The sequence below is a fragment of the Numida meleagris genome, chromosome 4 (genome assembly GCF_002078875.1).
Source record: "Numida meleagris isolate 19003 breed g44 Domestic line chromosome 4, NumMel1.0, whole genome shotgun sequence".
Taxonomy (NCBI): domain Eukaryota; kingdom Metazoa; phylum Chordata; class Aves; order Galliformes; family Numididae; genus Numida; species Numida meleagris.
This window is the reverse complement of record NC_034412.1, coordinates 55,329,620-55,353,842: the sequence shown is the minus strand read 5'-3', so window position 1 is coordinate 55,353,842 and position 24,223 is coordinate 55,329,620. Positions and strand designations below refer to the sequence as shown.

The 24,223-nt window shown below is 45.5% G+C and overlaps 1 protein-coding gene across 9 annotated transcripts in view; it reads right to left on the bottom strand.

Annotated features, from left to right (window-relative positions):
• The window catches only part of RUFY3 (RUN and FYVE domain containing 3), a 52,802-nt gene extending 32,238 nt beyond the window's left edge, over positions 1-20,564 (bottom strand). For 5 of the 9 annotated variants that reach the window (XR_002437709.1, XR_002437710.1, XM_021393497.1 and 2 more), the window contains exon 1: positions 20,246-20,564. Coding sequence is in view for 5 of the 9 variants with exons in the window: in XM_021393497.1 (XP_021249172.1) it covers positions 20,246-20,549 (304 nt within the window). In the remaining 4 variants the exon portion in view is untranslated. Of the gene's footprint in view, positions 1-1,781; positions 1,824-2,682; positions 2,834-12,925; positions 13,114-20,245 lie in introns of those variants that run through there. The other 4 variants (XM_021393499.1, XM_021393505.1, XM_021393502.1 and 1 more) reach the window with 3 other exon arrangements.

Here is a 24,223-nt window from a genome sequence, read left to right as displayed (position 1 = left end):
TCTTCATAATTCAGACGCTGATGGATTGAAACCATTCTCTGCTAGGCTCTCATGTGATGGTTGGACTAGATGATCTTAGTGGTCTTTTCCAACCTTAATGGTTCTATGACTCTTTGTGTTTGCTTTGGGGAGGAAAGCACGCTCCATTACCAGGGAGGGCACACAGTGGGCGTCTAACACTTCCAGAAAAGCAGAACGAGGCGATGGTCATGGCAAGCATGTACAAGGGAAGACACACAAAAGACAGACGTTTCAATGTATCTTTGAAATACATTTCACCACCATCTCATTCCACAAGTGCAGAAAACCTGTACAGCGTATCACAAGGAAAAGAAAATCTCAAACCTTTTTCTTCCTTAAACATGAGAGGAAGAAAGCTTGAGGTGCTGGGCAGAATGAACTGTTGCGTCAGGAGAGGGCACATCTCCCATGGCTGAGAACAGCCAGCCAAGTTCACCAGCACACCAGGCAAGCACATAACCGAGCACAACAGTTCAGAAAGGCAGCATCCACAGAAGGTTCTATCAGAACCTTACAGAACCCAAAGGCTCTATTTAGAACCCCAAGTCTTATACAAATGTGCTCTATTTAACTGTACTGTTTGGCTTTACCAAGTGTTACACAATTTATAAGATGTATACATTATACTATAAAGAAAAAAATGCAGGTGTTCAGTTGTTTGGTTGGTTTTTTTTTTGTTTCTTTTGTTTTTAAGATTCGAACAGTGATCATTAGACCAAAGTTGAACAAAACACTGGTAGTAAAACAGCCGCTGTGCTGGTTCAATTCACAAATTGGCAAAAAGAGCTGAAATGCATCTGCTGATGTTATTCCTTTGGGGTTATCAGTATGGAAATAACAGGACATGCTCTTACGCCTCATGGATGTCAGCAGCCCCAGTCTTAGCTTCTAATTTGAGATGGCTGATTTTAAGGAATTTGGCCTTTATAGATATATGCCCCCATTAGCTCTTCTGCACTGAAATCTATATTCTTCCTAATGATGAATTACTGAAATACCTCAGCTACAAGAGGAAAGCTTTCTTGTCTCCAAAAAGCATATTAACCTTTTGCTGCAAACACTTCCAGCCCAACCATGCACAGCCATGTTTAGTCATTTCTGCAAGGTCTCACTTTGATATTTCTGAAGTATTTCAGAAACTTTGGGGTGATTTCTGAAATCTTAGTTAAAATTTAGCTTCTAAACATTGCTGTACCTCATAAATTGCATTCATACCAGGATCAAGGAAATAACAGTCCCAGAAACCACTTCATATGAGAAAACTAGCCTCTCTGTTCACTTTCTCTACCTTCACTTGAAGGTCCAAAATTGGTAGCCAGTTTTTGCTTGGTTGGTTGTGTTGTCTGTTTGCTTTTTTTAATAAGCAACATTGTCAGAGTACATCCATATTTTCAAAAAGAGATCAGTATGAATTTAGAAACCAAAACTCATCACAAAGAACCCATGAAGGGACTGGTAAAATTTAGCGGAAAAGCTTTCACAACACCCACTTTAAATGGAAATTAATACAATTGAGAGTAACACATAAATGCGAGTGATCAAAGACATTTTCTTTAGCACACTAACAACAGAAACCCAACAACTAGCATACATAGCACGTTCTGCCTGTGAACCTGGTGCAACCAGACAAGCACATTCAGAAAGCCACAGCTATGAGCACGGGAAAGGAAAGCTGCGTTTTGCACCCAGGTTCAAAATCATAAATCAAAAGCCAATGGTAAGTGGAAATAATAGCTGAAAGATGTTGGTGTGGCACGCACCTTCAGTATCATCACGCAATTGCTCCACCACATCTGTCAAATCCTCCCAAGAGTCTTTGCAAACAGCAAAAAGAAAGGAAAAGAAAGAAAATGTCATGCAAGCCATGATCTAAAGGAAAGATTCAAAATCAAGGTACAAGGGAAGGATAACTGAAAGGGAGATTCACATAATACAAAACTCAGTTCATATTAGCAAGAAATTCGCAAGTCAAAAGGGTTTGTTAGTCTGCACAAAGCAATACAGAGAAGCTTTTTTTCAGCTCGAGAGACAAATTAAGGCAGGCTTCAACAGAACTTGATAAACTCCGTTGCTTTTTTGCATTAAGACAATCAATATTGTAATAAAACACATCCTAAAAAGAAGAGCAAGAAATATTTTTTTAGAAGATCAAAGCACTCAATTTTTGGTATTCACACAACATCAGCATTTGCTTCAGTTTCTTCCTACCCAGCCCCTAAAAGAACCCCGAAGATAAGAGAGAAATACAACTATACAGGAAAAGCAAGCATGGCAAGCTTTGCACGTTTCAGGAAAATGAGACGCAGAGAACTTTTTAAATAGGCTTCAGTGGAACTCTTAACTCTGTTACAACCGTTGGTCCAAATGAAAAATGGTGTCGAGGTGATCCAGCTTAGCCCAGACTCGGGTCGCTGGTTTCACGTCATCATTCCACCTTTGATTCACTACAGTCTTGATCAGAAAACACTCCTTCCTCCTTGCTGGGAGCCTGCGGGTGGCTGGCAGGCACGGGGAGGAGGTAGGTGTCCCGGGAGAGGATCAGGCAGGACAGGGAGAACTTGTTCCAGCACACCCACTAATTCCCTAGTTCTGAACCCACAAACAAAGCCAGACAAAGCCCCGGACGTCCGAACCCTGCCTGATTTTCAGCTCCCTACTTACATGCCTGCTCTCCCCAGCGCTAATTTGCAAACCGGTGAATGTCCAAACCACAAGAAAGGCTCTGTTCCCCTTCACACGCCAACTGTGCCAAAGTCCTGAGCAAAGTACACATCCTGCTAGGACCTCCTCCCTCCCACAGAAAACCTATCGCCAAGCCTCCTTCTGCCACGGGACTCGGTGCAGGCAAACAAGCTGCACATTCACAGTCACTACAGTTAAAGAAAAACACCTAAATACCACCACGAGTAATAATTCAGTTGATCTCCAAAAGCTTCCTGTGCTGCAGTACTATCCACCAACCATCACCTTATCCTCAGAAACTGTTTTATTCGAAGAGATGATTTTTAGAAATGAGTTTTGCACCAGTTTTCTTCATAGTCCAGAAACTCCCTTCTGTGCCTATGGCTAAGCATTACTGCAACAACGAGAACAGTGGAAAACAACCCTTTATTGTGTCTTATTCATTTACCCGTGTTACATTGATCAACTGCTTTTGCTTCAGCAGGGATTTCTCCTTTTCTTGTTAGGGGTGAAGAGGGGGAGGATGAGTGCAATCACATCTCCTGACCCCTCCTTCCTACACATAGCTGGGAGTTCTGCTTGAGAAACTCCCTGCTATTGCAATAGCAAACCACTGGTGACACTCCCCCTGCCACTGGCTTCACTTACGGCTTTTGGTCTCTTACTACAGGTGCTAAAGCCTCCCTCAGTCTCAGGAAGCTTTCTGTAGCTTGGTGCAGTGGTGGATGGACATTTCTCTTGCACTTCTCTGAACTCCTTCTCTGGAACGCCACAGACTGGATTACACGGCCCACGGGTTACTTTTAGCCCCTTGCCACTACTTGCGTGATTCAAGAATTTCTTATCTGCATAAGCCCTGCATAACACAGATATATAAACGAGTTCATAAAGCTAATATTTTCTAGCCATACTTCTAATATTTCTAAAATTAAATCAGGTCAAAATCTAGCTGCACATGCAACCATTTACTTAATAGCACTTTCCACCAGATGTATAGATCAAAAGCAGATTCCAATCATCCCATAATCCCTACCTGAATACTGAGATCAAGGCCAAGCATCATTGGTGAATGGTCTCTTATCAAACACTGAGGGCTTTCTTCCTTAATCTCAAGCATAACCAGTGAAGAAAATCTCTCAACATAAGTATCTATGCACATATAACAATTAACTTGACAATGAAAAGAGCAAATTGCCAGGTATCAGTAGATCTTTCACATCCTTCTCACTGCTGATTTTGCAGCTTCAAACCCCTCTCTAGCTGCACCACATCGGCCACGTCTAAGCCAAGCATGTAACACCTCTGCTCTTCCACGCCTCTGTCTTTGCTCAGCTCCGCATCCAGCAGCCACACAAGACCTCCACCCACTTGACAGATAGTGATGTTCGCAAACGTAACAGGTTTTTATTCCTCATCACTGAGAATTATTTTTCATCAACAACATAAGAAATACACAAACTAAATTAGGTCAGCAAATTCCAAGCAGTCCAATCCGCCCCACCCACACACATCACATCTGAGCTGAAAGTTTCACAGAAAGGGGCAAGAAACCTCACATGACTGCAGGCTACAGCTGAACAATTGCCTCCTTCACACTAAAAGACTACAGCTTTTACTTCTATTTAAGAAAACAACAAAACAAACTTTCAGCAAGCGATTCCTGTAAAGCTTGCAAACGAACATACAGATCTGAGAAACCTGACGTAGCTGCAGGTGCCCCTGTTCACTGCAGGGGAGATGGACCAGGTGAACTTTCAGAGTCCTTTACAACTCAAACCATTCTATGATTGCCACACTCCAAACAGATTCACAGGAAGAACAGTACGGGGGAATTGAGTATCACACTGCAGCAAATGTATATGCATTAAAGAAACTGAAGCACCTTCATGATTGATGCATTAATACGAAAATCCCATCCATTGTTTTAAGAATAATGTATTTTAAAGTTATTTTCTTAACTGCTGCAATGTCAGCAAAACAGAGATCTCAACCAGTTGGAACACAAGTGCCAGTCCAACAGCAGCAAGGGCTGTGGTTGGGGCTGATACATCCAGCTTCACACTAGGGCAAGGAAACCCTAATTTTATATTGCTATTAAACAGAAAGAGTTCTTGATTATTATTAGATTGAAATTATGAGTCCAGCACAGGGTTGGGAGTAGAAGCCAACTAACACCATACCTCTCTGAAGCCCAGCCAGCTGTGCACCGCAATACAGTGCTCTCACACCTTTTAGCAGCCCCCAGCACCATCATGAACAAGTTTAATTCCAAAGGTAACACCACTCAGCAACAAGTTGCCACACTACTAAGCAGCGTCACAGAAACATGCTACATGCAAAAGCTGACTATGTGAAGGGGAAGTCAAGGCTGTGGCTTCTCATGCCGCGGGTAGAACGGGGATTAAAAAAAGCACTAGATTCATTTTACAGAGCTTTTGAACAGGTGTCTCATAAGGAGGACGCTGCTCGGGTTCCCAAATACACAGCAGGAGCATCTCTGTAGTATTTTAAATACATCTAAACAAGCACTGAATGTGTGCCCTTTAATAAACACTCAGCTACACATAGACTATAGACCACTACCCATAGACCTGAGCTGCATAAAAACTTACCCATTTCCTTCAAACTGCCTGTACAGAACGTGCTCATTAAGAAATAATGTGCAACGAGCACTGCCAGCTTTAACACAGCATCTTAAGACTATCCTGGGATATCACCTACAAGCAAACTCCCAGGATTTGCAGTAAGCCTAACAGAAGAACTGAAAATTCCCCAACACACACTGCCTCCCGGTCTATCCCAGCCCACCTGTTCTGTTCACGTATGAAGTCACAGAATCATGAAGGCTGGAAAAGACCACTAAGATCATCCAATCCAACCCCCAGCCCATCCTCACCATGCCCACTGCCCACATCCCTCAGTGTCACATCTACGTGTTTCTTGAACACCTGCAGGGACAGGGACTCCACCACAACCCTGTGCCAGTACATCACCACTCCTCCAGAGAAACTTTTCCTAATAACCAACTTGAACCTCTCCTGGCTCAATGTAAGGCCATCACCTCTCATCCTATCGCTGTCACCCACGAGAAAAGGCCAACCCCCACCTCACCACAACCTCCCTTCAGGCAGCTGCAGACAGCAATTAGGTCTCCCCTGAGCCTCCTCTTCTCCAGACTGAACAACCCCAGCTCCCTCGGCCGCTCTCCATAAAACTTGTGCCCCAGACCCAATAGCCTCACTGCCCTTCTCTGGACACACCCCAGGGCCCCGATGTCTTTCTTGTAGTGAGGGGCTCCAAACTGAACACGGTACTCTAGGTGCAGCCTCACCAGAGCTGAGTACAGATGTACAGAGTCATTAATTAATCTGTAACGAGAAGCTTACAGGTCAGAAAAGTTAACAAGAAAAAAAGACACCAATTTTGAGAAGTGAAAACAGAGCCTGATACAGAAAGTATTTTGGCTGCTATGAGAAACCTGACCTGAATCTGCTAGTTTTTGTACTGACGCTGACACAAAGCATTAACTGTGGTGAAGACGTACAAACAGAAATGCAGCTAGCTTGGGGTCCCTACATTCCGCTTACCAACAAAGAAGGGGTTATTTTTAATGTTGCCCACAACGGCTGTTGTGATATATAGGGAAGCCATCAGCTAAAGGCCAAGACCAGGAAAGACAGCCATATTGCATTCAGGCTGTCTCAGTGCACTTCTATCAACTCCCCTCCGCTCCTGCCTGGTGATCTGCCACAACTGACAAAAGTTCTGAGCAAAGTAGTGAGAACAGCTGACGTATTTGAAATAAGACCTACAGAAGACCTGATGAGTCGGTTATGGCCAAACAACATTCTTAGGAATCGAGACAGCAATGAACTGAATCTAACCAAATTGCAAAGAAAAGCACCAAGCAACAAGGGGAGCTCTCTTGATCCTCTTCTCCCTCTCAATATACAATCACACTTCTTTCATCTAAGTGCCAATATCCAAAGCACTCCAAGGTCTGTCTGTCTTCTCTGGAAGGAAAGAACACTCCTCCGTTCCTTACCAACAAACCACAGCATTTCTCAGATTGACTCAAAGCAGCAAGTGGAATTCTACAGCAACCCTAAGTATAATCAGAAGTTACAGATAGTTTCTCTGTCAGTTATGCCTTATTGTGCCCTAAAGGGAAGAAGCACCATCCATGTTCTACAGAGGGATGCTAGTGGAAGAAATGCTGACACGTGTGCTCATTAGAAGGTTAATTATAGGATTATTTCTCTGATTTTAACATTTAGACTGCTGCTTTAAACACTAGCTTGTCTTTTCTGGGTCAAAGCATCCCACAAGGGAAAGTAGGAAGAGTTTTCTCAGAAATAGGACAAATTGTATTCATGTCTTTTTTTCCTCCTTCTTTAAGGCTAACATTCTCTTTCTTTGCATGGACAACTAATAGTTCCACCACTAAAAGGAAAGTTATAGTCATATTATTATGTTTATTTACATTGCATGATCTCCTTATTTATTGCCTTAGGAATGAGAAATAATACATTTAATAAGGAATAATTAAACTGGTCAAGACAGCGATGTATAGAGAGATGTTATGAGTAATTCTTTTCATTAGATTTGCGGATCAGGTAGCTCATAAGTGCCAAAAAAAAAAAGGGGGGGGGACAACCCAAAGAGGGGTTCAGCATCGTGTTGAAATAACGTGTAATGCAAAACCTCAGGAAGTGGCCTCAGTCCACAGATCAGAATAAAATAATAATAAAAAAGTTTTTAAAACCTACTACATAAAAATTGAGACAGAGAGGCTGTGTACACTAGAAACAAGAAGTCAATTCACTTCAGCCCGCAGTTTCTGCCTGGGCAAGCTATATCGAAACTGGAAGGCTGAAAAATGGCTACCAAAACCGCCTACCAAACACATTCACCCTGTCCTGCTGCAGTGCCATGTGCACGCCTGCAAATCACAGAATTATACAAGTCCCAGCTCTCCTTGCAGGACAGGAGATCAGAAGAGAGGACACAGCGAGCACGGGTACCGATGTGGCTCTGGGAGCCTCTGTTTGCCCTTTGCTGATGCTGCCGACCCTGGTGCAGCCTGCTCTCTGCAGATAACAGTAGCTTTTATCTATTTCCTCCAACCACACATCATTCATCGACTCAATCCCTGCACTGTCACACTGCTCCTACTGCCACTGTTCTCTCAGTCACTGCATCTTACCCAGCATCCAACCATCCAGAGCTGAGGGACTTGGTTAGTGGGCACGGGCTGACGGTTGGACTGTATGATCTTAGTGGTCTTTTCCAACCTTAATGATTCTATGAACTGCTTTCTTTACCTCGCCGTACAGCACCAACAGCTTGTGCTTTCAGCACCAACTGCAACAGCCGAGTTCAATAGTTTTAGTGAAAAAACTCGCACTGTTATGAGATTCTTTTAAAGGCTCCTGCCATCACTGACCTTACAACATGCTGCTCTTCGTTTAGAAGCATCAGAATCATAGCCTAAAACTTGACCGTTAGTCCCACGTCAGGAACATTTTAACTTATGTCAAGGCTTGCACTGCGCTAACACAAGGAACAAAGCCACAGATGTGCAGCAAACTGGGTATGTCTGTTGCAACTGCGTGCAGATAACTGAGATCAAGGACTGTTTCTACACAGCCAGTCTTTTCCCAAGCAGAAACGCATGAATAACTGCTATGGGAAATAGTCTATTTTATTCTGGCACATGCACACTAAAAAAGAAAACCCACTTTTTTTCTCCCATCTTTCATTTTCCATCTTGGTTGGCACCCAAAGTGTTGTCTCTGCAGCTTTCAATTTGTTATTTCTTAGGGAAATAAGCTTTCTCCGTATTTCCTAAGCTCACTGGACTTCATTTACTCTGAGCAAGCTTAGAAGAGCAAACAATTTTTGATTGCTATTTGCCATTTATAACATTGAAAAGAATCACAAAAAGTTTGAACTTTAACTCAAAACAAAACTAGAGCTGATGTCAGTCTCATCTTTACATCCTTACAGGGCACTCCTTTTTCAATTCATTTGAGGACTGGCATATAGTACTGATTGCCATGAGGAGCTTTAAAACTTAATCCTCGTTTGGTTCGGAGTCCAATTTTCTCTGTCCTCCCCTTCCTTCACAGCTTTCCTCCTGGCTCACGATGGGATTCGGCACAAATACAGCAATGAGGACACGTCCTTCCTCCTCTCAAGGAGGATGGCAATCTTTATCACATCGCTTTTCAGTATGTGCTGTCTGGATTACATGGCCTAACTACTACTCAAAAAACTTGTGGTTGTTAATAGACTGTAATTCAGGCATCTATTAAATCCAGTCTCTAGTTCACGTCTGTAAGGAGGCTATATGACCTAGGAGTATCTGGCAATCCATGCACTTTTTTAAGCCCCCTCAGACTTTTGCCCTGCTTAGGGGTTTCTGCCACCATACAGATGTCAGGAGAAGCACTTCTCTAACAAAAGAAAGAAATCTCATGCAGTTTCTGTGAGCATGCAAAAGGTCTCTGCTACTTTCAGCAGGGTGCTTACGCCAGATTTGTTTTGTAATGTGAAATATACAATTCCCAAAGCAATTCCACTTCTCCCAGCAGGTTGCTTCTATCCCACACCACTAGAGAAAACCTACGAAGTAACAGTTGCCAGGGTTTCCTCCTAGGTGCATTTTGCTCCCTACAGCTTTATACCAGGACCGCAGTCCCTGCACTTGCACAGCCCAGCCTGGTACGAGCCCTCGTGTCACACAATTTGGACCAAACCAAAGAGTTCTGCAGCTCCCCAGCCCAAAATAAGGTGATTCTCACAGACTGCAGCACGGAAACTTCAGAGCTGAGAAGGTACTTATTTGCAAAACAAAAACAACTAATAAGATCATGCTGCTTCTTTAAACCATTTTGAAGTGTGCAAGAAAGATGGGAAAATAGATGGAAGTACATGTTGGTTTCATGGCTCTTTTTAAGTGATACTGTAATGTTTGATGGCTGCATGTACTTTCAGATCACACAGCTACCACACGCATTCTTTCTGCTCTCAAATAGAAGTTGATCTCATGAGGATTAAAACTTCATTGCTCTAGCATGAAGCTCCTCGTAAAGAATGCTTATTCAAAGCACAAATTTACCACACAGTAAGAACTGTACAAGACCATTTTGCACCTTCTCTAAAAGTTCAGATCAGTGCTCAATCTACGCACAATCTAACCCAATTGTGCCGTATTTCACCACTTTGTGATGCCTGCATAGCACAGTAAACTTCTGATTTCCTAGTTCAGAACTGTTGTTTAAAAGCAACAAGGTCAGCCCTGAGAACAGCAAGCACCAGCTGCCTCTGCCTGGGGAGCCCTTGGAGCAAAACCAGAGAGCGCAGCACCCGCCTCCAGCTCCCCCCAGCACCGCATTTCCGTGAGCTGGCACTGCTGAGACATCATCTGAAGTCTCTCTCTCCGGAACTAAAACACGGGGTTTTGACGAGGAATATAAAACCAGGGTAAGCAAGAATCCCTTCCTTTAACTTCCTCTTGTAGGTTTAAACCGTATTTGCTAAGTAATCTGCTCAAAGCGTCAAGAAGAACAAAAAAAAGAAAAAAACAGCAAAAAGCAAATCCCTATTTACAATCTGCTCTCACCTGAAAGAAAAATAAACAAATTACTGCAGCCTCTTGTTCAGCAGCAATCCAGTTTCATCGGTTACTTGTTTTGCACTGACCGTGGTAGAACCACAACAACAAAGCAGCATCTTTAAAAATACACAAGTGGAGTGTCACACCGCAGCCGACCATATGAAGCAAAGCAGGAAGGTGTCAGGCCTGCAAGATGTACAGCTGAAAAAACTGGGAACCCAGAAGGAGAAGCTGGAGACCCCTGGTCTCCCACCTCATTCACCGACTGAGTCATCACAGCACGTCACATGAGAGCAGCCCAGCAGATGTGCAGACAGCAAGGAGGAGGAAGGCAGGACAGCAAGAGGGCACAGCAAATCAGGGGAGAGAGCCCAAAGGCAAAAGCTTTTGGGAAGCAGCAAGAGGTGAAGGACAGCAACAGGGGGCTTCACATCCTTCTTTCAGATGTGTAACTGCACTACATTCTTATTTCATGTCTTGATTTGTAAGAAAAAAAATGCAACTTCCTGCTATGCTTTTGGCAGAACTTGGGCTTTTTTTCCTTCAGTTGCTACTTTTCTACATCAGAATTACAGGGAAGCTACAAAACAAGCCCCAGCTCCCTTGTTTTCCCTCCCAGTGTCTGCAAGCTGTCTTCCTGTCCCCTCATCCCAGCACACAGAGGACACAGGAGCAGTGCTGATGCAGTAATAGCAGCTCCAACGCAAGGGATAAAGCTGTGTCAGCTTTCCTGTTACGAACACTTCTTCCTGAGCTTATCATCTCTGTTAATAACATAATTTGGATCAAGTCTTTCTTCCCTCTAACAAGCAACTTTAAGTTATAAATGTAAAAATACCTCCATAAAGGTAGCTATAATACAGCTCTCTTTTTACTCATTTCTGACATAAGAATCAACATTGCAGTGAGATAAGCAAATGCTGTTTTCCATCCAACCCCTTCTGGTACCTGCAAGAGACTGACTATAATAAGAGCATTTCAAACAATTATTTTTGTAGTTTGGGCAAGTGTTAGTCCAGTATTAGTGCTTTCATTGCCTAAAAGAGTGCAATTTATATGCTATAGAGATGCATTTTCAATGTATTTGGGAAAGGTAATCCAGAAAAGCTTTAGCCCGTGCACTGGAATCATTTAAGTATAACTTGCCATGAGTTTGACCAGAGTGAGAAGACAAACAGAAAGAGAAAAAAAGACACATATGAGAACAAGGACCTAACTAACAGACTCGCAGTGTGACAGAGAGGTTTTCCAGGATATACCAAGAAGAGTGCCCTAGACTGCTCAGGTCATTTACTAACGCCAATGTGACAAATCATAAGGGGAGTAAGTGTCTATCAGAAAGATGGAGGGAGGAGACAGAGAAAGAGAACAAAGATCAATCTATCAACACTAGAAGTCGCTGTTAAAACAAAACAAAACGAAGTCTAAGACCACACAAGACTGCCTAAGTCCATGCCACACACAAGAACATGGAAACTGGAAGTCAGCTGAATTGCTGCACCCTGGGCTCACCCTCTGCTTACCACTCAGACTCCATTTTCCTGAGCATACTGCACCTCTCTGAAATGCTGGGGTGTGCTTCAGAGGGAACGTTAGCCTCTGCTTTTGAAATCCTTCTCTAGTCCCCCACTTGGCAAGCAAATCCAAACCTAAGGGCTGCTAGCACTCAGTTAAGTTTAAAGCCCAAATCCACACCACAGCCTAAACAGTCGTATTCACAAGACAACAACAGAGTAAGACGTTACTGATTTGACAAACTGCAACAAATGGGCCAAGCAAGACTACTTGGTAGAGTCATACTTTACTAATTAATGGAAAACAGTCTGGAGTAAAAAGATGGAGCTCCCCCACTGCAGGACTGAAAGATGCTCAGCATCCCCCAAGTGGCATTCAGAACCCAGCAGTATTGGTGCTAAATAACCCTGGAAGCACGAGGCTACCTTACGATCAATTTCTGCAGGAATTTTGCCCTACCAAGGGCAAGGAGGAGATGCAATGTGTGGCCGTCTTCTCCATTTTTGTCAGAATTCACAAAGCTTTTTGTTCTCCCTTCATGTGACCTGGTGTTAAACTGTTTTCACTGTCAGCCCAGATTAAAAACCCATTTTCAATAAAAAGCAGTATGTCTTATACCTCCACATTTCAGGCTCCTGAGCCATAATAAACAGCAGCATGCTCAACAGAAGGGGCAAGACTTGTGGTGGCATTATCACCTGAGAATAGGCACAAGTGTGTAATCACTTGGGGCTTTCCAAAACTACCCACTGACCGTATGCAAGCAGAAATGAGCACGCTGCCAGGACGTTCTACAGAATATACACCACGGTATTTTCCTTCCTGAGACACAAACCTGATCTTTCCGGATACATTAAAAAAAAAAAAAAAAAAAAGCAGCACAAATCCGTCTCTGTTAAAAGGGTGGATTACAAAAGACAACAGCATTCTGAAGCACGGAGTTGGCTTTCTGGTATGTCACACGGTGTCCAGGTACCGCAGGCAGGACAAGAGCATCTCATCCCGGAGACACCCCCTCCCAACTCTTGCAGCAGCAGTAACAATGCGACGGCTGCAGGAATCCCCAGGCAGCAAACCGGACCGTACCTTCATGGGTAGGCTCTGGGTCGGGGGTCAGCGAGATGTCGTCCAGCTCGCGCAAGCAGAGCCATTCTCCATCCATCGACACTCGGAATTTGCAAAGATAGATGGTCTCCATGGCAGCCTGAGTGATCTTGTCGGTGGTGGGGGTTGGCATGTCGCTTTGAGGCGTCAGAGCAGACATGATGACTCAGCTGGTACAACAACAACAGGGGAAAAAAAGAACTAAGAAGAAAAGCTTTCGGAAGAAGAAAACAAGAAATACCTTGCTATTAAAGGTCAGATATGCTCAGGATCGCACAGACTGCTTTGGCCTTTTCATATATAAAGCAAGGTAAAAACGCTGCTCCTTCAGCTCGTCTGTTCCTCCCTCCTCTCCGTCAGCTGTCGCTGTCTTCAGATATGCTAAACGCTATTGATCCTAAGCAACCACAGGAAACCTGGCTTCTGCATCAAAGATGAAAAAAGGATAATAAATATATTAAAAGAAAAAAAAACACAAGAGGAAAAAAAAGAAGGGCTTCCTCTGATGACTACCCAAGCAAAAACAAAGGAAGAATGTAGAAAAAGATATCCAGGTTTGCTGAAATGAAGCTGCTGGTGCCTTTCTTGCCAGCTCAGCCAGGGCAGCGAGAGCTGACAGGATTGGTTGTGCGCAGTAAGCAGGGTGTTGACCAAAATGGCTGACTAATGAACTGAGCTGAAAATTCAGGCTCATGTGACCAGATGCTCTGAGCGTGGGGCGAGCAATTCCCAGGATGCTTCATAGGCTCTGCTGATGCAGGGACGGCAATTAGGTCTCATCATCCCCAGCAGCTTCTCATCGGGCTACGCCGAGCAATTTGCGAGCAGCAGAGCGCATATTTCTCATCAGCCGCCCCCATACCACAAAGAAGAGCGGCATGAGGAATACAAAGAGACATCTGTATTCCTTTCATGTGCTGGAAGCCACTGTGCGAGTAAAGTAAGTACCTTTGTTTTCACAGTAGGCTTGCAAGTTGCAGTTCCTTTTTATTTTTGTTGTGCAACCCCCTCACGTGGAACCTTTGAACTAAGATTTCTCGTGCACAGAAGAATTTTAGGATGGATTTATCCACTTGGGGAGATGACGAGAAAAAAAAGAGCTCTAGAGCTAAGCATTTCAGTAACGCAGAATTAAGCTGTTTTAGAAGGGCACGCGCACACCAGAGAACAATGAGGAAGAACACAAACACGCAGAGGTATGCAACAATCTCAGCCTTTAAAAGCATCACCTGAAAACAGGTATTGCTCAGATGAGGCTAGGGAAGAACATCCCCTCTCAGCAGGCACAGAAATGGGCTTTCAGTGTCTCAAGAGCCAAACGACAGCCCCTTGCAGCCAGCTGAACCTCCTACATGTCCTGGCCCACACGCCCCACACCTCCGGGGCAGGGGAGGCAGCAGTGCCCAGCCCCAGCTCACCGAGACCCTCCTTATCCTCAGTCACTATTCAGCCAGGGACGTGACGCAGGATTGCCGCCCCCCGTGCGCTATGGCTGATTTTATTCTTGCTTGGCTCTGGCATGTGGCAGAGTAGGTGGGCAACATCCAGCTGAAACGGAGGCTCGTGCCCACCACCGCCCAGGGAAGTCAGAGGAAGCTGACTGCTCAGCAAAAAAGCTTATCGATGGCAACACAGGAACGATTAACTCACGGGACCTCAATTACTGACTGCACATTTTTTTTTCCTAAAGAAACACTTGAAACAATGCACGCTTATTTCTTATAAAGATGAAACAAAAATTGACCACTTGATACAGAAATCAGAATGCCAGCTCACACAGCTTTTTTTTTTTTTTTAAATAAAAGCACTCACTATGCCAAAAATTCATAAAACTGGAAAAAAAAAACACTGCATTCACAGTTATTTCCACCAAGCAAAAGAAAGTGGCTGCTTTCAGTGAAAACTTCCTGCTTGGTGCACAGCATCCTCACTCAGAACCTTTCTCCCCATCAGACTAAAACAAAGAGCCATGCAGCATGTTATTACAGTGCTGCAAAGAAGAATTATGTGACAGATGACAATGGTTACTATTGTTCCTTCTCTCTAAGAAAGAATGGGTTTGATGACACGTGCTGACATGTTAGCTCATATTGCATTTGTACATCCTTTCAACAACAGGCTCCGGTTTCAGCACTCCCATTTCACTACTCCGAAAACCAGTGAAAGTTGTCATACGCAGCTACAGAACGCTGCTCCCTTAGCTCCCTGAAACAGTCCAAACAAACAGCAAATCATCAGAGTAAACTCTTGAAAATCAATTAAGTGCCATGAGCTATTTTGTAAGCCGTTAACTGATGTATCTAATTGTTAATTACAACTACAAACAACACAGAGTGTAACCCTGCAGCTCGCACTTCGAAACAACGGTCTTCCACTGAATTCAGCACTGACAAATGACCCATGCAGCACGATCACAGTGGAAGTTTCTTTAGGAATTATTCTATTGGTTTCCTTGTATGCCATTTGCTTTCTCTGATCATGAAGAAATAAAAGCAGCCACTCTGCCCCTTCAGCCCAGGTGTGCTTTCAGACCGCCCTTATGCAGCGTTCCTGCTCTAAATACCGCACAAGGATTTTTAATTAAGGAAAAACTAAAGTGATGCATTGGCACAGGTTGCCCAGGGAGGTGGCACAGTCACTGTCCCTGGGGGTGTTCAGGAACCATGGAGATGTAGCACTGCGGGACATGGTCAGTGGGCACGGTGGGGATGGGCTGGGGTTGGACTGGATGATCTTAGAGGTCTTTTCCAACCTTCATGATTCTGTGAAAGTAAATGAAAATATTGCTTTTGAAATATTTCATTTCATGAGTATGTCTTACACAAAATAGACAGAATGTATCACCTATCAGACTTGGAACAATGGCTAGACTAAATCAAACAGCTACCTCACCTCAATAGAACTTCTATTCCCCTAAGGCACAACATTAAAACATCTCAGCAGATGTGTAAAACCTGATTCGTTGTATCTGATTTTATTAAATAATGAAGACACATTCAGAACTCAGTTTTCAAGCTGATTTGCTTATTCTTCTAGAGTTTTGATGTGGGCATTTGAATACCTAAGACATCCCCAGCTGCCCAGAGGAGATAGAAACCTCCAAGTTTCAGTGCATCACTGAATTTACTCCTACAGAACGGAAACAGAGAACTTAGCATATCCCGAAAACTAGTTTTGAAAGGTAAGACAAGCAGTGACAAAAATGGGCAATGTCTTTATGAGAGCTATGGCACTGTTGGAAAATAAAGACCACACTCAGAGAAGGTGAAAAAAAAAAAAAAGAGAGAGAAAACCAACCAAACAATCCAAAACTAAACAGTGCTGCCCAACCCCCTCCCAAAAAAACAGGACACAAAACCTCACCCCCCACCCTGCATCCTGTGCCTCAAACTTATAAAGCAACAAAGAATCTTATAAAACGACAGCGTCACGTATTTGTAGTTTTCATAAAGCTTTTGAAAAAGAATTCCTCACAACTCAATGCCAAGTGCTAGAGCTCTAGGAGGGTTCAGGTCCAATAAGTGCAGGTAGAAAGGAAGAAGAGGTCAGTTAATGAAGGATCGCTTTCCGAATCTCAAACAAGTCAGATGGCTTTGACCAGTCCTAGAAAGGTCTACTATTAACCACACTTTGGCAAAGCAGGATAGAGGCTTTGGCTTGATTACAAAACACAGCAGTTTGCAGAAATGTTTGAACTTTAGCACTTCACAGTCTGAAAGCAAGCCGTTCCACCATCCAGTAGCATTTCAAATCTCAATTGTACTGGAAAGTATTTCCAATTTAGTCAGCTTTTAAAATGAAAACGATCTAAACAACTAAAAAACAAATCCCCGAAGTACCTTTTGGACTCCAGGGGGCACCTTTGAGTCCTTCAGCTTCCAGCGCCAGCACATCCAGCCTGCCACCACCCCGACCTCCACTCCTCAGCAGAGAACTTCCCCTGACGGCTGCATGGGGGCTGCACAACAGCCATCCAGCAAAATGGCAACGCTGGCAGATGAGATTATTGCTTCAGATGACTGCACGACTTCTGGTTATTTAAAATCGCAGGAGACCACTGAGCCATAAAAAAAAGCTATCAACACTATACAAATTGGAACCACTGTCAAAAGGAAACTATCTGATGGTAACTGCTCAGACGCATCACAGAGCTCCGCACAGCTGCTCAGTCTTGAGAGAGTACAGGAGCAGATAATTTCATGCAGACAGGATAAAAAAAATCATAATGAAACAAGTTTTTACACCACAGCGTAAGATAAGCATGAATCATAAGCTAGTTTGTGCAAGTTTTTGTGAAGCAGGTGGCCTGTTTGTGACTGATGCATAAGAACAGACAGCCTGTCATTCCAGTTCAGTAAGGCAGCTCCCACACTTTCATGCGAAACAATTCTGATCTTCCTGTTTTCTTTCCTGATATGCAAAACTCTTACTGGCAGATCCAAGATCACAACTTCTGCTCTCATGCAACTTCTCTCTCCTTCCCTTTGACTTCAGTCTGCACCAACACACCATCCAGCTGCCCCATCTCCCTTTCAGGGGCTATGCCAGCCATGACCACCGGTATCGGAACTTCTCAGTTTCCTGAACAAGTGACAAACTTTGTTCTCTTACTACTGTGAAGTAGAGAGATTTAAGGAATCAGATACCTCTGGCAGACTTTGAGTGGGAGCAAGGAAGGCAGCACAATCAAGTTGCTTTTACAGCATTTAAAAAGGATTGTAAGTATTCAGTGCAGCTCAGCACGTTTAAGTCTTCCTCTTGTTCTGTCTCTGACTGGAACCATCTGCATCAAGCAAACAGGTGCTGCAGGCATCAAAAGCTTCTGCAACCTCCTTCCCGTAGCAGCTCTCATCTTGACCTGACATTTGGAATCATCTCAACTCTCTTACCTCGTAATTACGAACACCCGGGTGAGAGGGAGAAAGATCAATTAGAAGAAAGTAGAAAGCATGAGACAAAGTTCAGACAGAAAGAAAACAGTTACAAGAGACATACTCTTATGATTTTATTCTTCGTTACCACAAATTCTGCATGAACATCAGTGTCTGTGCCTCATGCCACCACCACCGCACAGCTCGCCCCGCCACCCTGGGTGCAAACAATGCTTTGGTTGGCATATACAGTTGGAAGCAACAGTTGCACACAGAATCCCATAAGGCCACCACTCTTCAGGAAAACCGTAACAGAGCTAAAAAGACTGTAGTTACTTCACAAATAGCAAACATGCTCTTCTAGATTGCCAAATATGAAATTAAACAGCTCTACAGTAGCCTCCTACCCAGGAGAAATACCTCTCTCAAGACAATAGTTAAACAATTGCATCACAACAGAAAATAAAACACTACTTCAAACAAACCATCAAAATATTCTGCAGTATTGACTCTCCAGTGTGTTAGTCACTGTCCCACTTCAGCAAGCAAATGTCAGTACAAATAAACTATTTTTATTACAACTTATGGAAATGACACCAAGGAGAAGAACTCATGATCTAGCAGGAAACACCTTTCACTTAAATTTCTTCTTTTGGTTTACTGCTAAGCAGAGGGGGATTAGTCTTCACGGAGCACGTCACATCTTTAATCCAGGCACAAGATGCAAAAATAGCCTTCTTCACACTCCTCAGCTTATCTTAACACCAAAAATAACTGGAGCACTGAAGAATCAAGGGAAGCAGATGTGAATGATCCCTTTGGGTACTGTTGCAGAACAAAGAGCGAGAGAAGTCAACACTGAGAGTCACGTGCTATGGCAATGTGCTCTCCCAGTACCGGAGGAGAGCCTGTGGCACCGGGTCCGCAGGCCAGCCATGGCCTTCCCCAGCAATGCAGGCACGACAATCTTTATAGCTCAGAGCACTGCTAATTGCACCACACCTCAGAGCCACCCAGAGGAACTACCATGCAGAGATGCAGGAAGCGACGCCATCTGCAAGGCCACATACAGGTAGCTGAGAGCAAGGTCAGCACTTAAGTCCTTTCTCCTCCAGAGCGAAGCTCTACCACTGCATTACCGTCAGTCCTGAAGCAGCAAGTGGACAGGCAGAAGTCTGCAGCAGAGCCCACTGCTCCTGCTGCTCGGTGGTGAGCAAGCAAAAGCTGCTTTTCCAGAGACATGAGAACTCACAACAACAGGCAAGATGAGAAAGTTGGTTTGTAGACAGAACGAAGAAACAAAGCAGAGTCCGTGACACCATGCAAATAAATCATGATTCCCGTTCCCTTCAGACACAGCTGTAATTGAGTGGTCTTCAACATCTGATATGGTGCAGGCAGCTATTACCTCTGAGACAGAAAACTGCAAGGGAGTTTCTATATATCTTTCCTAGGGCTTTTCATAAAGCTTACACAGACAGCCAGTGCTGCAACACCAACACAAGGGACGACGCACTGCTCAGTGACGAGTTTGTACACTAACTCCTTGAGGTCTTGAGCAAACAAGCTCACCTCAGTGCCTCAGGTTCACACAGCTGCACAGATCCTCCACAAAAGAATCAGAAGAATTCAGCATTTTCAACAGCATAACAGCACCGTAACGAAGACTAAATACATTTTTTAAGAGCATGAAAGATTCTCTTCGCCTCAGATAGCTCAGTCCCTCCTCAGACACACATCGCACAACTACATCGAGGAAAGGTTTCCCGATTAGGAAGCACCAGTTTGTAAAAAGGAAGGTTTTGACAGGAAGTTAGCGGCCTGAATGACAGCCGAGCAGGGTGGGCAGGCAGCAACTGGCAGCCGGGGCCCTTCCTCTAACTAAAAACAAAGGAAAGTCATCTCAGCTGCTCTCTCTTACAGAAATTGACTTCTGGTCTCAGCGGTCATAGCTTTGCTGAGTAATAGCTAAATAAAGTGCATTTGCTTCAAAAGAAGAACAACGCAGCCAAAGATACCTAGCCCAAAACAAACGGGCTGCGAGGTCTCAGAGGGCCGCACAACGCTTTTCAGGAGGAGAGGTACGGAAACCTGTGGTTCCCGCAGCGCCGGCAGGGCTGAGCTCGAGGACCGGCATTACCCACAGGGCACGCACCCCGCGTCCCGGCTCCGACCCGCCCGCGTCACTCCCCGGCTGCGAGGGAGCAGCGGGGCCACAGCAGCCTCGTGGGCCGGGCGAGTTTGGCGAAGGACGCCGCATTCGCAGGTGCCCGCAGGTGCAGGTGCCGCTGCCGCCCGGGGACCGCTAATTCACGCCCGCCGACCGCGGGGCAGGCCGACGGCACGGCTCCAGCGGGAGCCCCGGCACCCCGCCCCACTCTCACAAAGGCCCCTCCGCGGCACCTCCCCGCACGGCCCCGCCGCTACTCACGGGCTGCGGCGCCGTCGGGCCCCGGGTAGCTCAGCAGCAGCACGGGCAGCGCGGCCCCGCCGCGGGGCGCCGGGGGTCTCCACACGCCGTGCGGCGCGGCCGCGCCTCCATGGCCGGGGTAGAGGAGGAAGAAGGGCGGCGAGGCGGGGCGCGCCTCGTCCTCCTCCTCTGTCACCGCCGCCTCCTCCGGGCCGGGCTCGGCCCGCCGCTCCATGCCGGAGGGCGGCTCGGCTCCCGCCCCGGCCCCGGCCCGGGAACTTTCCGCCGGCGGCGGCAGGAGCGGCGCCCGCTCCGCCTCCGCCATCGCCGCCCCGGACCGCCGGCCCCGCCCCGGGCGGGAAGGAGCGCCAGAGCCGGCCCCGCCGCGGGATTCCCCAGCCGCCCTCGGCCGCGAGCCCCGCGCTGTGAGGGGAGGCGGCGCGCGGCCCCGCCCGCCGTCCGCGTGCGAGGGGCGGAGAGGAGGCAGCCCCGGAGGTGCCGAGCTGCGCCCGCCGGACCGAGCCCTCGCGGGGGGAGGCGGGGCTTACCGTGCGAACGGCGCTCGGGAAGGCGGGCTCCCACACGCCTGGACTTATCTGTGGAGCGGAGCCGTCACCCTTTGCTCTGCCTCCGCCTGGCCTGCCGGAGGGCGAGATCGCACTGGGAAAAGCGTTTTCCGATCCTCTGACAAGAGGTGACAACACCGAGTCCAGATATCCCTTTTACCGCTAATAGAGCCACGGGCCGTAGGGAACCACCGGGAGGAACGCCTTCCTAAGGGCAGTGCCAGAGACTCCTCGTTCCGGCAGGCAGTCACAGCGCGGGCTGCGGCGGCAGCAAAGAATGCGACTCTGCAAGCACTCACAGAGCACCCCGCACTCAGGATGCCGAGGTGAAGATGAAACACGTCGCTTTTCCCTTTTTTTAATCTCACAGAGCCCTAAAGACACCTGCCTGCTGGGGGCTTCCTTCCAGTGCTGCCCCGTGTCGTGCGCTGCGTGACCGCTGCCTTAACGGATGCTTCAATCCACTGCAGAATCCTGACGTTTGGTTTTGAGATGTGTCCTTGCCGCTATGAGCGAGAGTAAAATCGCGTCCGAACTGTTGCTGATGGCACACAGTGGAAGACAGCTATAAAAGTCTTGGCGAAATGAAGGCAGTAGCAAATGTATTTCCTTTTGAGTCATTAAACACATTTTCCTTGCCCTGTGTGAACAGAAAATTCACACAGTGATGCAGAAAGCACTGTCCATCTCTCTGCCGTTGTAGTTTTTCAGTTCCAACTTCCAAAGGCAAACCAGGCTTACTCTGGATGAAAGAATAAAGAGACGGTGTTAAACACGAACTCACTCCTCTTCTCATTTCCTGACTATCGCCTGTGGTCCTTCACATGTTTCACATGCGTCTGTTTTTATAGGGATCTTGAAAACCTATTCGCTGTCAGGGTTTTCACATCAGCACAAAACACACCTCCAAAAAGCACTTATCAGAGCAACATTGTGGTGCTGTCCCTCCCATGGTAACAATCACAGCCGTGACTACTCATACATACAGCCATACTGGAAAAGAATATTTATGGCTTTGTCCAATCTCTGAGCTAACCAACTGAACAAAATGCCATGTTTAATCTTCACATAAATGGGTTGGTGCAGCGGTCCTGGGAGACGCGCTGTGCCATCTGCCGGCTGCCTGCAGCGGGCATGCTGACATGCAGTGCCTGCTCTTGCCTTGAGCCTTAATCCCAAAATTTCTGGAAAAGTGAGCCTGTAAGAATACCGCAATGTACATCCCTTATTTACTGCTCAAAGTTGCCAGAATTTTGCTTCCCAGCTGCCTAAAGCTTTTCAAGGGAATACAAAGCCACATAGGATACTTGCAGCTTACCTGCCAATCTATGGAAGTGCATCAGCCTCTCTTTCTGCACAAAGTGTGAAATGTGCATGAGCAGATGCTGTAGTAATGAGATCAGTTAACATCTCTGCGAGACATTTTTCACATCCCCTGTAACATCTATTACCACCAAACCAGCTTTTTCCCCAGCATATTACCTTTCACTGACCTCTTTCCAAAGCCTCAGCATCGCCAGTGGTAGCCTCCATTGTCATAGAAAGGTGTAGTTTGGGGAAAAGCACTTGTTTACCTCCATGGTAAGGCTTTGACTTGTTTCTCATATGAAGCAGACTTGCACACTTAACATGACTACCCACTCAAAGCCATGCATTTTCTCTGGGAACAGCAAGCAGCTAACGCTGTTGATTGCTGCTCATAGTATGAGAGAGTAAGCATAAGAGAAACAGGTTACACATCTTACCCAAGGCCAAATAGCAAGAGCATCGCTCAAATGAAAAGGCATTTTCAGTGACCTCTTCAAGAAAACCTCACATTTGCATTGGTGACACTCATTGGGCGAGGATTCAGCAAGTATCCCAACCTGAGGGGCTGAGCTTCCCTGGAGAAGCCAGCTGCAGGGCTTCAGATGGCAATTTTCATCTTAAAACACTCACTGCTGTGACTTCAGGATGTGAGAAATGAATCCTTTCTCCTGCACGTACCTTCAACCCTTCCTCTCCCCACACACAGACCTGCTAACAGCACAGACAAGTCTCAGTACTGATCAGAAATGCCAAGGTGTACTTCTCCACTGCCACCAACACTCCTCAGTAGTTTCCATTACCTCCTGTGGTACAAAACGCCACAGCTCTGCAGGCAGGCAAAGACCTCCAGGGCAATTTCATAGGGAGGGGAATCAATTCACAATGAGCTGCAGTATGAGCCAATTTCTATGGAGCAGTTCTGGTTTTGGTCATTATGCAGTGTTGAACTGTGGTTTGGCCTATGAACAGCAGGGGGCAAACAAATACAGGACCAATGAAGGCAGCAGAACTTGTTCTTTCAAGTCTTGAGCTACATACATTTGTCTACTGAAATCCTCTCTGAAATCACCATGCATACTCCTACCCCATGGATTTAGGACATATGAAGACTACAAAAGGTCTCCTTACCTCCATTTCCACATGTCTGGCGTTTGCTGTTTTTTCACCTCTAACAAACAGCCATTGAAAATTACAAAACATTCTGCAGTCAGCAAGAAAGCATGTTCCTGGGCAGGAAAAGGCCTAAGATAGAATGGTTTGCATCAGACCCTATATAAGTACATTTTGTATGCAGAAAATGAGCAGTCTGCATGTTTTAAATACAGCATCTAACCTGTCACAAGTTCACACACTCAAAATTTGGCTTCCCTGATAAAATCGCACTAACTACAAGGTGAAAATAACGTTATGTCTTACCTGTTCGTCCTGTATCAATGCCGTGTTAGATCTGTAACAGCAAGCAGCAGTTAGTACATTCATCATAGATGTAGCTAATGTAGTTATGGTAGATGAATAATTAATTATGCAATCCAGCAGAGTCCTCGCTTTGCTTCTCACTGAATTCTCAAGAAGGGGAAATGGTTTTTCAGGTCATATGCAATTTAAGGCAATAGCCTTTGCTTAGTTACTAAATAAAAAAAATATTTAGGAGAGCGTAATAGTTAATTGTTACGTGTATGAGAACGAGTTAATCAGAGCATAAATTAAGAGGAAATACCACAACCATTTATATCCAACCCAACAGCTCTAAACCTCAGCTCTACGGGCCAGGACAACACAGTAAGGAGGTGGTGGCAGTGACAGTGAATCCCTTTCTCAGCCCACCCTCCGGAGGACCTCCCATCTCTCTCCTGCTGCCATCAAGTCCTGTCTGCTCCACATCCATCCCTTTGCTTGACACAACCCTTGCAGCCTCTCAAAGCCATATTCACAGCACAGAAGGACAAGGGCATTCCAATAGAGGAAAACACATTAACAAGCATGCAAGGAGAGGAAGGTGCCGTATACTAATTTTAGAGATGGCATCTTCTGGAAAGCATCCTCCTAAAAAAGAAACAAACAAGCACACAAAAAACCCTCAAAGGAAAATGCCCACTCAACGATAAAAAAAAAAAACAACACAGCA